The 13,011-nt window shown below is 37.0% G+C and overlaps 1 protein-coding gene across 1 annotated transcript; it reads left to right on the forward strand.

The window, feature by feature from the left end:
• Positions 1-256: 256 nt before the first annotated feature.
• LOC117324565 (4-coumarate--CoA ligase 1-like) lies at positions 257-10,136 on the forward strand. Its single transcript, XM_033880484.1, is given in 13 exon segments — positions 257-343; positions 2,049-2,256; positions 2,800-2,918; positions 3,508-3,710; positions 4,704-4,836; positions 4,838-4,873; positions 5,607-5,775; positions 7,070-7,167; positions 7,627-7,768; positions 8,984-9,066; positions 9,537-9,560; positions 9,562-9,703; positions 9,906-10,136. Coding segments are annotated over 13 exon segments (1,566 nt in total). The 3' UTR covers positions 10,028-10,136.
• The last annotated feature ends 2,875 nt before the right edge of the window (positions 10,137-13,011 follow it).

A 13,011-nucleotide genomic window follows, 5' to 3' on the forward strand; every position in this document is an offset into this window, starting at 1 on the left:
TAATATACATTTTTGCCTGTATTGTAAGATTAATGTATCAAAATGTTATTGTTATGCCTGCTAATATGTTTCTTGTCGGTTTCATTGGCTAACTTTGATCGGATTCTTGTTAAAGTAAAGTCTGATTCCTGCGGAAGTCTGATTCCCGTGAACGTTAGAACAGAACCGATATAACTGTCTTGGTATCCAGTACATTTGAAATGGATCGAAGATTTTTTTTCCATTTCAGAAAGGAAGTAAGCAACATATTTTGAGCATGGCATCGTCAGCTAGTAGACTTAACTTTCTATCGCGGGGAGTGTGGTCATTACTACTACAGACGTCAAGGTCACCTTCCCACAACGTAAAGTATACCCACAGACAAGTCTCCCGGCTTCTTTCTACACTAAGACGATCTGCGGTGACAGGAGATGTACACACAAGGCCATTCAGTACCACAAGCTTAACTAAAACCGTTTTCACAAGCAATTTACCTGATCTTGAAATTCCACAGGAAAGCCTTGGCGGATATTTGCTGCCAAAGTTTGATACTTTCGGCGACAACACAGCACTGGTAGATATCTTTTTTAAGTGATATATTTCTACCCAATGTTCTTTTTTTCCCCAAAACGTTCGCACATATTTATTAAGATACTTAATGGTTTTAATAATAGTTAAAGGTTTATTTTATTTCTACAGTCATCTCCAAATGATTCCCATGAACACTGCAGACTCATTCCCACCAGTATTGGTGATTTCTTCCTCTGTAATGACTCAAACCCATTAGTATTGGTGACTCCTTCCTCTGTAATGACTCATTACCATTAGTAATGGTGACTCCTTCCTCTGTAATGACTCATTCCCATTAGTAATGGTGACTCCTTCCTCTGTAATGACTCATTCCCACTAGTATTGGTGACTCCTTTCTCTGTGATGACTCATTCCCACTAGTAATGGTGACTCCTTCCTCTGTGATGACTCATTCCCACTAGTAATGGTGACTCCTTCCTCTGTGATGACTCATTCCCACTAGTATTGGTGACTCCTTCCTCTGTAATGACTCGTTCCCACTAATATTGGTGACTCCTTCCTCTGTAATGACTCGTTCCCACTAGTAATGGTGACTCCTTCCTCTGTAATGACTCATTCCCACTAGTATTGGTGACTCCTTCCTCTATAATGACTCGTTCCCACTAGTATTGGTGACTCCTTCCTCTGTGATGACTCGTTCCCACTAGTATTGGTGACCCCTTCTGTGATGACTCGTTCCCACTAGTATTGGTGACTCCTTCCTCTGTGATGACTCGTTCCCACTAGTATTGGTGACTCCTTCCTCTGTAATGACTCGTTCCCACTAGTATTGGTGACTCCTTCCTCTGTGATGACTCGTTCCCACTAGGTATAGTGACACCTTCCTCTATTATGACTCCTTCCCACCAGTATTTGTGATTCCTTCCTCTGTAATGACTCATTGTCACACGTTGATGATTAATTGTTACTGTTTAATTCCGGTAAACATTGACTTATTTCCACAAAGATGTATGATCTTTTTCTAAAACATTGACGACTTATTGCCACAAAAATTGACGACCTGTTCGCACCAAAACTGATGACAGTATTCTTACCAACATTGAAGACTTTTTTCTTACCTAAATCAATGACCTTATTCTTACATACATTGATGGTGTATTATTACAAAAAAATGATGACTTATTTCTACAAAGACGAATTATTCCTTTCATCATAGAGGGGTTTTTTTTTTGTATTCAGACACATATCTATAATATTTTTCTGTATCATTGACGTTTTATTTCTACAATTAAACATGGACGTTTTATTTCTGCAAACATTGAAAACGGATTCCCTCTAACATTGATGACTCGTTTCTACAAACATTGATGACTGATGTCTACAAACGTTGACGCATTATTTATGCAAACATTGACGACTTATTTCTTGAAACGTTGACAAATTATTCTTACAAACATTGGTGACTTATTCCCTCTGACATTGATTTCTTTATTCCCTCAAATTTTGAACATTCATTGTTTTACTTTTTGTTATTCAAGGTCGATTTCGCCAACGGCAAGACATACACTTACTCTGAGCTCAAAGCAGCAATACTTTGTGTGGCTAGTGCCCTCAACAGACTTGGTTACAAGAAAGGCGATGTCATGGCCATGTATTCTGTCAACAACTCAGAGTATTGTATCCTACTGCTAGCGTGTGTAGCATCCGGGATTATCTTGACCACCGGCAACCCGACATACACACCTGGTAAGTGTCAAACAATATGTTGTGGTTCTTTACCTTATCAAAGTCATATCAGTCATGCATGACTAACTGATAGAACGGACTAAGTTACGTGTGTCCAGGATGATGGGACTTATTGTTATCATTACGTACTTTACTCAATGTTAGGCACTCTTTCTGTTTGGGGGCCGCGGTGGCCTAGTGGTTAAGGTGTCCCGACACTTTATCACTAGCCCTCCACCTCTGGGTTGCGAGTTCGAAACCAACGTGGGGCATTTGCCAGGTACTGACCGTAGGCCGGTGGTTTTTCTCCGGGCACTTCGGCTTTCCTCCACCTCCAAAACCTGGCACGTCCTTAAATGACCCTTGCTGTTAATAGGACGTTAAACACAACCAAACAAACAATCTTATATCTAATCCTTGTCGTGCGGCGATTGTTTTATAGGTATCTCTTTTATTTTACGATGTTTTTGCAGCAATGATATTATCCTCCAGCTCTATCATTGCACATTGTGACAGCTAGTCTTTGTTCACCTGGTGTATAAGATGTTCATGTTTACATTACAGCGGAGCTTGCGCGACATTTAAATCACTCTGGGTCCGCAAGTTTGGTTGTCGTCGATGTTCTATTACCAGTCGCCAAGACGGCTTTGGACAGTGACCCTAACTTGAAGAATGCTATCAAGGTACTGCTTATAACAATGAATAAGATTTAAATTTAGCCAGTATCTCAGGGATTCATAATCTTAAGATTAATCGATTGTTTGTCGCTTTGCCTGACTATTTGATCTGCTCTCTGCACCCATATCAAACGACTGGTGCTACATTGGTTTCTTGTATTTGAACCACACTAAGTTGGGTTTAAAACTTATAGTAGCACCAGCATGAATGCTTCCACTACGCATGATCAGAAACACGCTTTTTGTTGCTACACGTGATGATTCAACTAATTTCGTTTTGTTATGCTCGAGTTATTAAAAGTATCAAAGGAGGGTTTGGAAAGGAAGCAATTCAGCAAGAAACCTACTGTGGTATAAAAAAAAACGCATCAGTGAATGGTATCATTTCCTGAAACCTCAACTAAAGAATGTCAACATCGAAATTCGAAAAATAATAATCCATACTTCTTTACTATACATGGAAGCGATTCCGGCCCCTTGGGTCATTTGTATCAAGTTGGTTCAGTCATTTAATCACAGAACGTCAGATGATTCACAATTTTGTGAGCAGAAATACTGCTATTTATGGGTTACTTACGTAAATTTATCTTCACAGCACGTGATAGTCATTGGAGAAGCAGATGGCTACCGCTCGTTTTCCTCGTTACTGGAGGATGACGGGAAATCTTTCCCCGACAAACTCAACATCGATCCTATGAATGACGTGGTTGTCATACCCTACTCCAGCGGAACGACAGGGCTACCAAAGGGAGTGCAGCTCACCCATTATAACCTGGTTGCTAACCTTCAGCAGTTTAGGTATAGTTAGCTACTCTTTACTTTTAACTACATTCAAGGTACCCTCAGTCTCTTAAACAATTTTGGTGAGCAGAACACAACATACTTTCATAATATATATATCATTTTATTTTTTTATTGAAGACATGCATCCATATCTAAAGATGAGAGTTTTTCTCATTAACGTTTTCTTTTATAAGCGCATCATTTTACTACCTAGACAAGCATTACATTTATGTTGCCTTTTAAAGAACTATCTGTATGAACAAGTTAGTGGGAAAACTGCTCTTTAATTTACTGATTTTCTTCAGTATATATAACTATATTACGCGTTTTGCAGGTTAGAACTATAGTTTAACTAATATCAAATTCGACTATAAATGAGGCAAAATCCTACATTAAAACATACTTTATCTTACAGTTCAGTAATATACGATTAATTAATTGTTTTCTTGTAAATGTTTGTGTACTGAAAATGGAACGAATTTATTGTTTGATTCTATAATTTTGTAACAGTATTATTCGCCCATCTATTACATGTTTCTGGGTGTTTATGGGTTTTTTTCGTCCCTACTTTTATCTTTTTCTGCCGTACGTGAGCTCCGGTCCGGCCCGATATACAGAGCATTATCTTTGTTAAAATTAGTTTTCTAATATAAAAAAAAAACAAAAAAACAAAACAAAAACAAAAGAAAAACTCGATTGGTCCTGGGGATATCCAACATAACTCGATTTATCTGCTTTTGGAGGTGTTGCTAAACTTTCTGAGTGATGATAATGTATTCTAGCAGAAAGTTTTGAAATGTTAATATTTTATTCTGGAAAGGTAATATAATTTTCGCTTTATCTACTTAACTCGATATTTTTCTTTTCACGCAAATAAACTGTAGAACCCATTTGATATCACAAAGTACTACTACTACTTTTCTTCAAAAAAATTAATTAATAAATGAATAAAATACTTAAATCAGAGTAAAAGATACTTAAGTCTATACATTTTCCATATTATGTTAGGACGGTGATGAGGGTGACCGAGGAGGATACCAGCTTAGGGTTCCTTCCCTTTCACCATTGCTACGGCATGATCCTGGTCATGATGGGCGTATTTCAGGACGGAGGAAAACTAGTGACGCTCCCGAAATTTGACCCCGTCAATGTTCCTTACGGCTTTGGCTGAACAGAAGGTAAATTTCTACAAATTTGGTGTGCTTAAAATATCAAGTTTAAGTTTTGAGGGCGCCATCAGGATCGACTTTGATTTAATTAATGGAAAATGATTTATTTCCTTTCATGTTTTTGATGTGAGTTAATGTTCCTGGTGGTCCATTTGTCAATACCACAGCTACAATATTACTTGTTGTTTGACCATGTACAATATTACTTGTTGTTTGACCATGTACAATATTACTTGTTGTTTGACCATGTACACTATTACTTATGGTTTGACCATGTACAATATTTCTTGTTGTTTGACTATGTACACTATTACTTGTTGTTTGACCATGTACACTATTACTTGTTGTTTGACCATGTACAATATTACTTGTTGTTTGACCACATGTACAATATTACTTGTTGTTTGACCATGTACACTATTACTTGTTGTTTGACCATGTACAATATTACTTGTTTCACCTTGGTTTTAACGGAGAGTATTAGCGAACAGAGATCATTTACCTTCCGGAAGGCGTCTTGAACATATTCTCCCTGTAGTTTTTTGACTTAATCTGAATATCATTCTTTTGTTTATACTCATTTCATCATTATGGTTTACTATTACTCAGTTAACTATTTTCATGAAACAGTATTTTCATTTATTCGTTATATGGTCTAAGTATGTTAGTACAGGTCCGACAGAGGTATTCTTCAGAATGTCATATTTCAACGCGTTAATGATTCTAACCCTTCATTATGTAGGTAACAATGGCACATATTGTTCCACCAATCGTCGTGTTTATGGCCAAACATCCCGCTGTATCCCAGCATGACCTTTCTAATCTAAAAAGGGCAGTGGTTGGAGGAGCCCCTCTAGGTGAAGCCATCACTGAAGCCTTCACGAAGAGATTAAATGTCCCCATCACACAAGGTAGGGGTCGTAATTCTCATGTTGTTTGTTTTAATTTGACTATTTGTTGACTGGTAGGTTCATGTATTCTTAAATGGAATCAACAGATGTCATGGCTGGTATACGAATACCATATTCTTTAATGCATTTGATATCGATACCATTTTGTCCATTGTCACCGCATACAATATGAAACTGTAAGAGTTTAATTTGGAATGTCCATTTCAAGTAAAAACGACGAGAGACGTCATCGGTGTTTTATTTACAATACCATTCTCAGAAACAAGCTATTTTGTCGTGAATAATATTTAAAATGTATTATGTAAAATATCATCGTTGACAATGTATCTAAGCTATTTGAGTTTGAACTTTCAATATTGGCATTTACTTTGTGGCAATTTATGCCTAAATGGAATTCATAAGAAGCGAACAAATTATATGATACTGTATCAACACTTTGTATGCTTGAAACAAATGGCAAAAATTGAATTCATTTACCATAACAACATTAGTCTCATCACAGTGTGACCTCGTTACCACAGGTAGAACTCTCCGCCATCGGACCTTTTCTTCTTCTCGTGTTATTTTTAATAGACATGATCCCTGTAACATGTGCCTAAATCCAATGTTGTTACGGTCTTCTTAATGTTAGAAAAAAAAACATTCCCAAAATCTCACAGAATACCCAGGGTACGGGCTGACTTTGGTGTTTATATTGGTACCCAGGGTACGGACTGACTTTGGTGTTTACTTTGGTACCCAGGGTACGGACTGACTTTGGTGTTTACTTTGGTACATAGGGTACAGACTGACCTTGGTGTTTATATTTAGTACCTAGGGTACGGACTGTTTTGATGTTTATTTGGTACCCAGGCTACTGACTGAGTTTATGTATATTTTGGTAATCAGGTACGGACTGATTGATGTTCATTTGAAATTGCACCCAGGGTACGGACTGACTTTGATGTTTATTTGGTACCTAGTATACGGACTGACTTTGATGTTTATTTGTTACCATGGGTACGAACTGGTTTTAATGTTTACTTTGGTATCCAAGGTACGGACTGACTTTGATGCTCCCTGGGTACCCAGGAGACGGACTGACTGATGTTTATTTGAATTGGCACCAAGGTTACGGACTGACTTTGATGTTCATTGGGTACCCAGGATACGGACTGACTTTGAAGTTTATTTTGGTGCCTAGGGTACGGACTGACTTTGAAGTTTATTTTGGTGCCTAGGTTTCGGACTGACTTTGATGTTTATTTTGGTACCCAGGGTATGGACTGACTTTGATGTTTATTTTGTTACCTAGGATACGGACTGACAGAGACGTCTCCGGAGTTAGTGTCTGATTCCCTTCCCCCGAGCCCAGGAACTACCGGCCGACTTTTGCCCAATACAATGGCCAAGGTAAGTAATACATAGCCATATACAAACTTATGATACGTGTCACTACACATATTTGATTCATTTTAAAACAGTTGCGAAACAAGTTACATGAACTTATATTAATCACCTTTTTGTGGAATGGAAGCGCACGAGGGTTCTTATTGGGAGGAGAAACCGGAGTACCCAGATTTAACCCACGTAACCCATATTACTACTCTACCGGCTTCTGTTGGTAGTGACAGTATCTGCAGATAACAGTATACTTTTGTTGAACTATATGTTACTTTCTGTTTTTTGAAGCTATGTTATGCTATCATTATTTTCTCAGGATATTAAGATTTATAAATGTTGTCAATAAAAATTTGTGTTTATCTTAATTCCGTTTTTATCTCCTCGTTCGCTTTAGGAGTGCTAACGACAGAATTGATCAGTTTAATTATTCATCGATTGTCTTGGTCTTTATCACCTTGCATAACCTAGGTCGTCAATCCGGAGACGGGTGCCGAGCTCGGAACTGGAGAATCCGGAGAGTTAGTATTCAAGGGTCCACAGATAATGAAAGGCTATCTAAACAACCAGCAGGCCACTGATGATATGATAAAGAATGGATGGCTGTATTCAGGTAGCATTTGTTGTTAATCGAAGTCGTCTTATATAACATTCTAACGTTCATTATTTTTTCTTACATGTAGTTCTTGCGTGTTGAACGAAAGGCACCCGAGTGAATACACACCATTATATATAATAGATAGATAACGGATAAATAAAACCTATATCTAAACCTGTTTCGTTTTTCTAATCCAACGAGATCTCTTATATGGTGTTAAGGGCACCATAATGCTATTTCGTCCTCCTACGTCTCTTCTTCAGTGATTCTTCCGTGATGTTACGAGCATCGTTGGCTATTTCATCCATCTAGGTCTCTTCAGTAGTGATTCTCCAGTGATGTTACGAGCACTGCAGAGCTATTTCGTCCTCCTAGGGCTCTTCAATGATTCTTCAGTGTTGTGAGCATCAGAGCTATTTCGTCCTCCTGGGTCGCTTCAGTGATGTTGTGAGCATCATAGAGCTATTTCTTCCTCCTAGGTCTCTTAGTGATTCTTCAGTAATGTTACAAGCATCATAGAGCTATTTCGTCCTCCCAGGTTTCTTCAGTAGTGATGTTTCAGTAATGTTACAAACATCATAAAGCTTTTTCTTCCTCCTAGGTCTCTTAGTGATTCTTCAGTGATGTTACGAGCATCATAGAGCTATTTCATCCTCCTACGTATCTTCAGTAGTGGTGTTTCAGTGATGTTACGAGCATCATAGAGCTATATCGTCCTCCCAAAATCTCTTCTTCAGTGATTCTTCAGTGATATAACAAGCATCAGACCTATTTCATCCATCTAGGTCTCTTCAGTAGTGATTTTCCAGTGATGTTACGAGCATCATAGAGCTATTTCGTCCTCCTAGATATCTTCAGTGACTCACAATTGAAGTTGGAGGCACCAAAGAACTATTTTCAATGAAGAGTACCCATTGAATATTGTTATATATTCATACAGATTATTTGACTACCGACAATGTGATTTGGATATGTCTGATACATAACGAATCCGGAAAGCTTATGTCTCGAATAATAAATCATGTTATTAGGGATCACCTACAGAGATACATATTTCTATTGTATTTAAAATATAAGTTTGTTCGGTTTATTTTATTGTTTATGTAGGTGGCAAAAAGAGCTCCTTTTACACACACCCTGTCCCATAGTAAAGCACGAGTCATTATGTATATCTTATATTGATAACGTCATTAACAACAAAGAAGCCTTACACAATGCTTTACTGTATAGGTGATGTGGGACATGTACAAGAGAACGGCTGTATTGTTATCACAGACAGACTGAAGGAACTGATCAAGTACAAGGGTTTCCAGGTACAGTTAATAGTTCATACCATATTTAGACATATTAAATCACTACACAATGTTCTACATACTCTCAAATTCTATCCTATTGGCACACTTTCTGTTATATGACGTCGTTCAAGTAATGAAAATGATTTATGTCACATAGTCAAACCAGTCCCATATCGGCAATGATATATTGAACAGCATTCTGAACCCCGATGTGTTGGAAGGCATTCATTTGACTTTCGGTGTCGGGATATGTGTGTTACTATAACAAAAATCTGTGTTCTCGTAACTCTTGACCTGTACCTATTTAACAAAAAGACCTATAGAGATATGACCCGGCCTATTTTGAACATGGCGCTGAGAAATAAATCGCTCACAAGTTACATTTGTGCGTAAGTCCCTAAATGTTGAGCCATTCTAAATGAGACTTTCAGATTCTTAGTGACGTAGCAATTCATTAGTTTATTTATGAGTTTCTTGGTTATAATTAGGTTCCCCCGGCAGAATTGGAGGACCTTGCTCCTCAAACTTCCGGGTATCCAGGACGCGGCTGTGATAGGTATCCCGGATGAGGCCGCTGGGGAGCTGCCTCGAGCTTACGTGGTGTCGAAACTAGACCAAACATTAACTGAAGAGGAAGTCTGCAAGTTCGTTGAAGGTAGTGTTTATAAAAGGAATTGTAATCTAAGAATTACTGATGTTTTAACAACTGCTTATGGCCATTTTCTATTGAATGTGTCATTCTAAATATACTAGTGTCTTTATGACGTCACTGTGTCTGTACATAACTGATAATGCCGTTAATAAAATGGAGAAAACAAAATTTTCCTTTCTAATTATCGTTTAATTTTTTATCTCAGAAAACGTGTCTGGATACAAGAAATTACGGGGTGGAGTGCAGTTCTTGGAAGAAATCCCGAAGTCGCCTTCTGGCAAAATCCTCAGACGAGTTCTCAGGGACGAACTTATCTCGAATGTGTGATTAAGTATATGGGATACTTAAATGTATATTGTTAAAACTCATTTTTATTCTAACTGTACATACATTTATTTGTAAATAAAAACACTTATGACAGTGACAAAGCAACTTAGGAGATGTTTTAATTCAGAAAATTGGTATATGTCCTCATTAATGCATGATGATCACTTAAAATATATTTATATTTTACGGAAGGATTTTACTATGATACTTTGTTGTTATTGTTACTTTAAAGTAGTTTTATGACATGAACACGATAGAAGTGTATTGCTTAACATAATTAATTTTTAAAATATAGGCTAATAACCATGCCGGGTATTGCTAAAGCAATGCATGTCCTTTTCCTTCCCCCGCCAAAAATAGTAACAGTGACCCAAAACACCCTGATACTCGAACTTGATCAGTAGCTTTACTCATACTGAAGATACATACCAATTTTCACCAATACATTGGACCATGGCTGAGAAAAATGAGGAAAACCAGGTGGGCAGACGGACGGACAGACGGGTGGACGTGAGGAAACCTATCTTCTCACATACTTCACGGGGTTATCCCGCGGTTGCCAGATATCATACTCGTGAGACTAACACCTTGATATTTTTCACTCGTGCTACGTACTCGTTAGATATCCTCTATCAATAAATCATCTTATATGATAAAATTGTAGATTTATTGTTAGGGACACGGCAGTTCTGAAGAATAACATTGTCACTCGACGAAATCAAAATAGCACAACTCAGAAATGGTAAATATCTATATGGATATGATTAAGCAAAACATTATTTCCATGTTCGACAACCTGTCTGATCTCTGAATCTAATGTCTTATCTCTGAATCTAATGTCTTATCTCTGAACCTTATGTCTTATCTCTGAACCTAATGTCTTATCTTTGAATATAATGTCTTATCTCTGAACCTAATGTCTTATCTCTGAATCTAATGTCTTATCTCTGAATCTAATGTCTTATCTCTGAACCCAATGTCTTATCTCTGAACCTAATGTCTTATCTCTGAACCCTATGTCTTATCTCTGAACCTAATGTCTTATCTCTGAACCTAATGTCTTATCTCTGAACCTAATGTCTTATCTCTGAATATAATGTCTTATCTCTGAACCTAATGTCTTATGTCTGAATCTAATGTCTTATCTCTGAATCTAATGTCTTATCTCTGAACCTAATGTCTTATCTCTGAACCTTATGTCTTATCTCTTAATCTAATGTCTTATCTCTGAACCTAATGTCTTATCTCTGAACCTTATGTCTTATCTCTGAATCTAATGTCTTATCTCTGAATCTAATGTCTTATCTCTGAATCTAATGTCTTATCTCTGAATCTAATGTCTTATCTCTGAACCTAATGTCTTATCTCTGAACCTAATGTCTTATCTCTGAACCTAATGTCTTATCTCTGAACCTTATGTCTTATCTCTGAACCTAATGTCTTATCTCGGAATCTGATGTCTTATCTCTGAACCTAATGTCTTATCTCTGAACCTAATGTCTTATCTCTGAACCTGTCTTATCTCTGAACCTAATGTCTTATCTATGAACCTAATGTCTTATCTCTAAACCTAATGTCTTATCTCTGAACCTAATGTCTTATTTCTGAACCTAATGTCTTATCTCTGAACCTAATGTCTTATCTCTGAACCTAATGTCTTATCTCTGAACCTAATGTCTTATCTCTGAACCTTATGTCTTATCTCTGAACCTTAATGTCTTATCTCGGAATCTAATGTCTTATCTCTGAACCTAATGTCTTATCTCTGAACCCTAATGTCTTATCTCTGAACCTAATGTCTTATCTCTGAACCTAGTGTCTTATCTCTGAACCCAATGTCTTATCTCGGAATCTGATGTCTTATCTAAGAATCTTTTGTCATATTGTCTTATCTCAGAATTTGTTATTAAACATATGTTTCCTTGAATCTAACATCTTATCTCGGAATTTGATTGTCTTATTCCTACCTTCGAATCTATTGTTTTACATAAGTTTCTCCTGATCTGATTTACCTCTGGATCTAATGTCTTATCACTTATTTTTTATACCTTAATTTTGTGTCTTATCTAGGAATATAATGGTCGTATCCACGAATCTGACGTCTCATCTATGAGTTTAATGTCTTCTTTCCGAAAGTAATTGTCTTATATCTCTGAATTTAATGTTTATTGCAGAATCTAACGTCTTGTCTTATCTCCAAATTTATTTCTTACACGTATCTCTCTGTCTGTTGTCTTATCTCTAAATGGTTTGTCTTAACTCTGAATCTAATTATCCCCTTTCCTAATTGTCTTGTCTCATAATCTATCGTCTTATCTTCTAAGTTATTGTCTTATCTTAATCTAATGTGTTATCTCTGAATCTAACGTCTTAACTATGAATCTTTATCTGATCTCTGAACATAATTGTCTTATCTCATCATATAATGTCTGATCTCCGAATCTGACGTCTTATCTCTGAATCTAATGCCTTAATTATCTGTGATTCTAAAGTCTAAAATCCGATATCTCATTTCTGAACTGAAATGTCATCTTTAAAAATATGCCTGATCTGCCTAATGATTAACCTGTCTATAGATTTATATTTTAAGTCTTAGAACTGTGTTTACTGTGTTTGAATATAACGTTTAAATTACTTGTTACGTGTCATCGAACTCTTCAATTGGGTGGGGGCCTCTCTGAGTCATGTAGTTAAAACTCATGTCTGAATAGTTAGTTAAGTGGTGTGACGTCCCAAATTTACGAAGGCCGGAGCTTGTCGGTTATTTAAAATACTTTAACTTAAAATTAAGTGTAACGACAGGGCACATTTCCGATTACAATTTAATTTCAAGTTTAAACGGTACCTATTTGACTTCTTCACGGCCTAGAACGACCACGAATCACTTTTATTTTCAACCCTGCCACGAAAGTGTAACGCATTCACCTTTAAAGCGGTTGATGAGCGATCGGTCGGTATCGGTCTCTGTATTGCGTAAAGCTATA

The sequence above is a fragment of the Pecten maximus genome, chromosome 3, assembly GCF_902652985.1.
Source record: "Pecten maximus chromosome 3, xPecMax1.1, whole genome shotgun sequence".
Taxonomy (NCBI): Eukaryota; Metazoa; Mollusca; class Bivalvia; order Pectinida; family Pectinidae; genus Pecten; species Pecten maximus.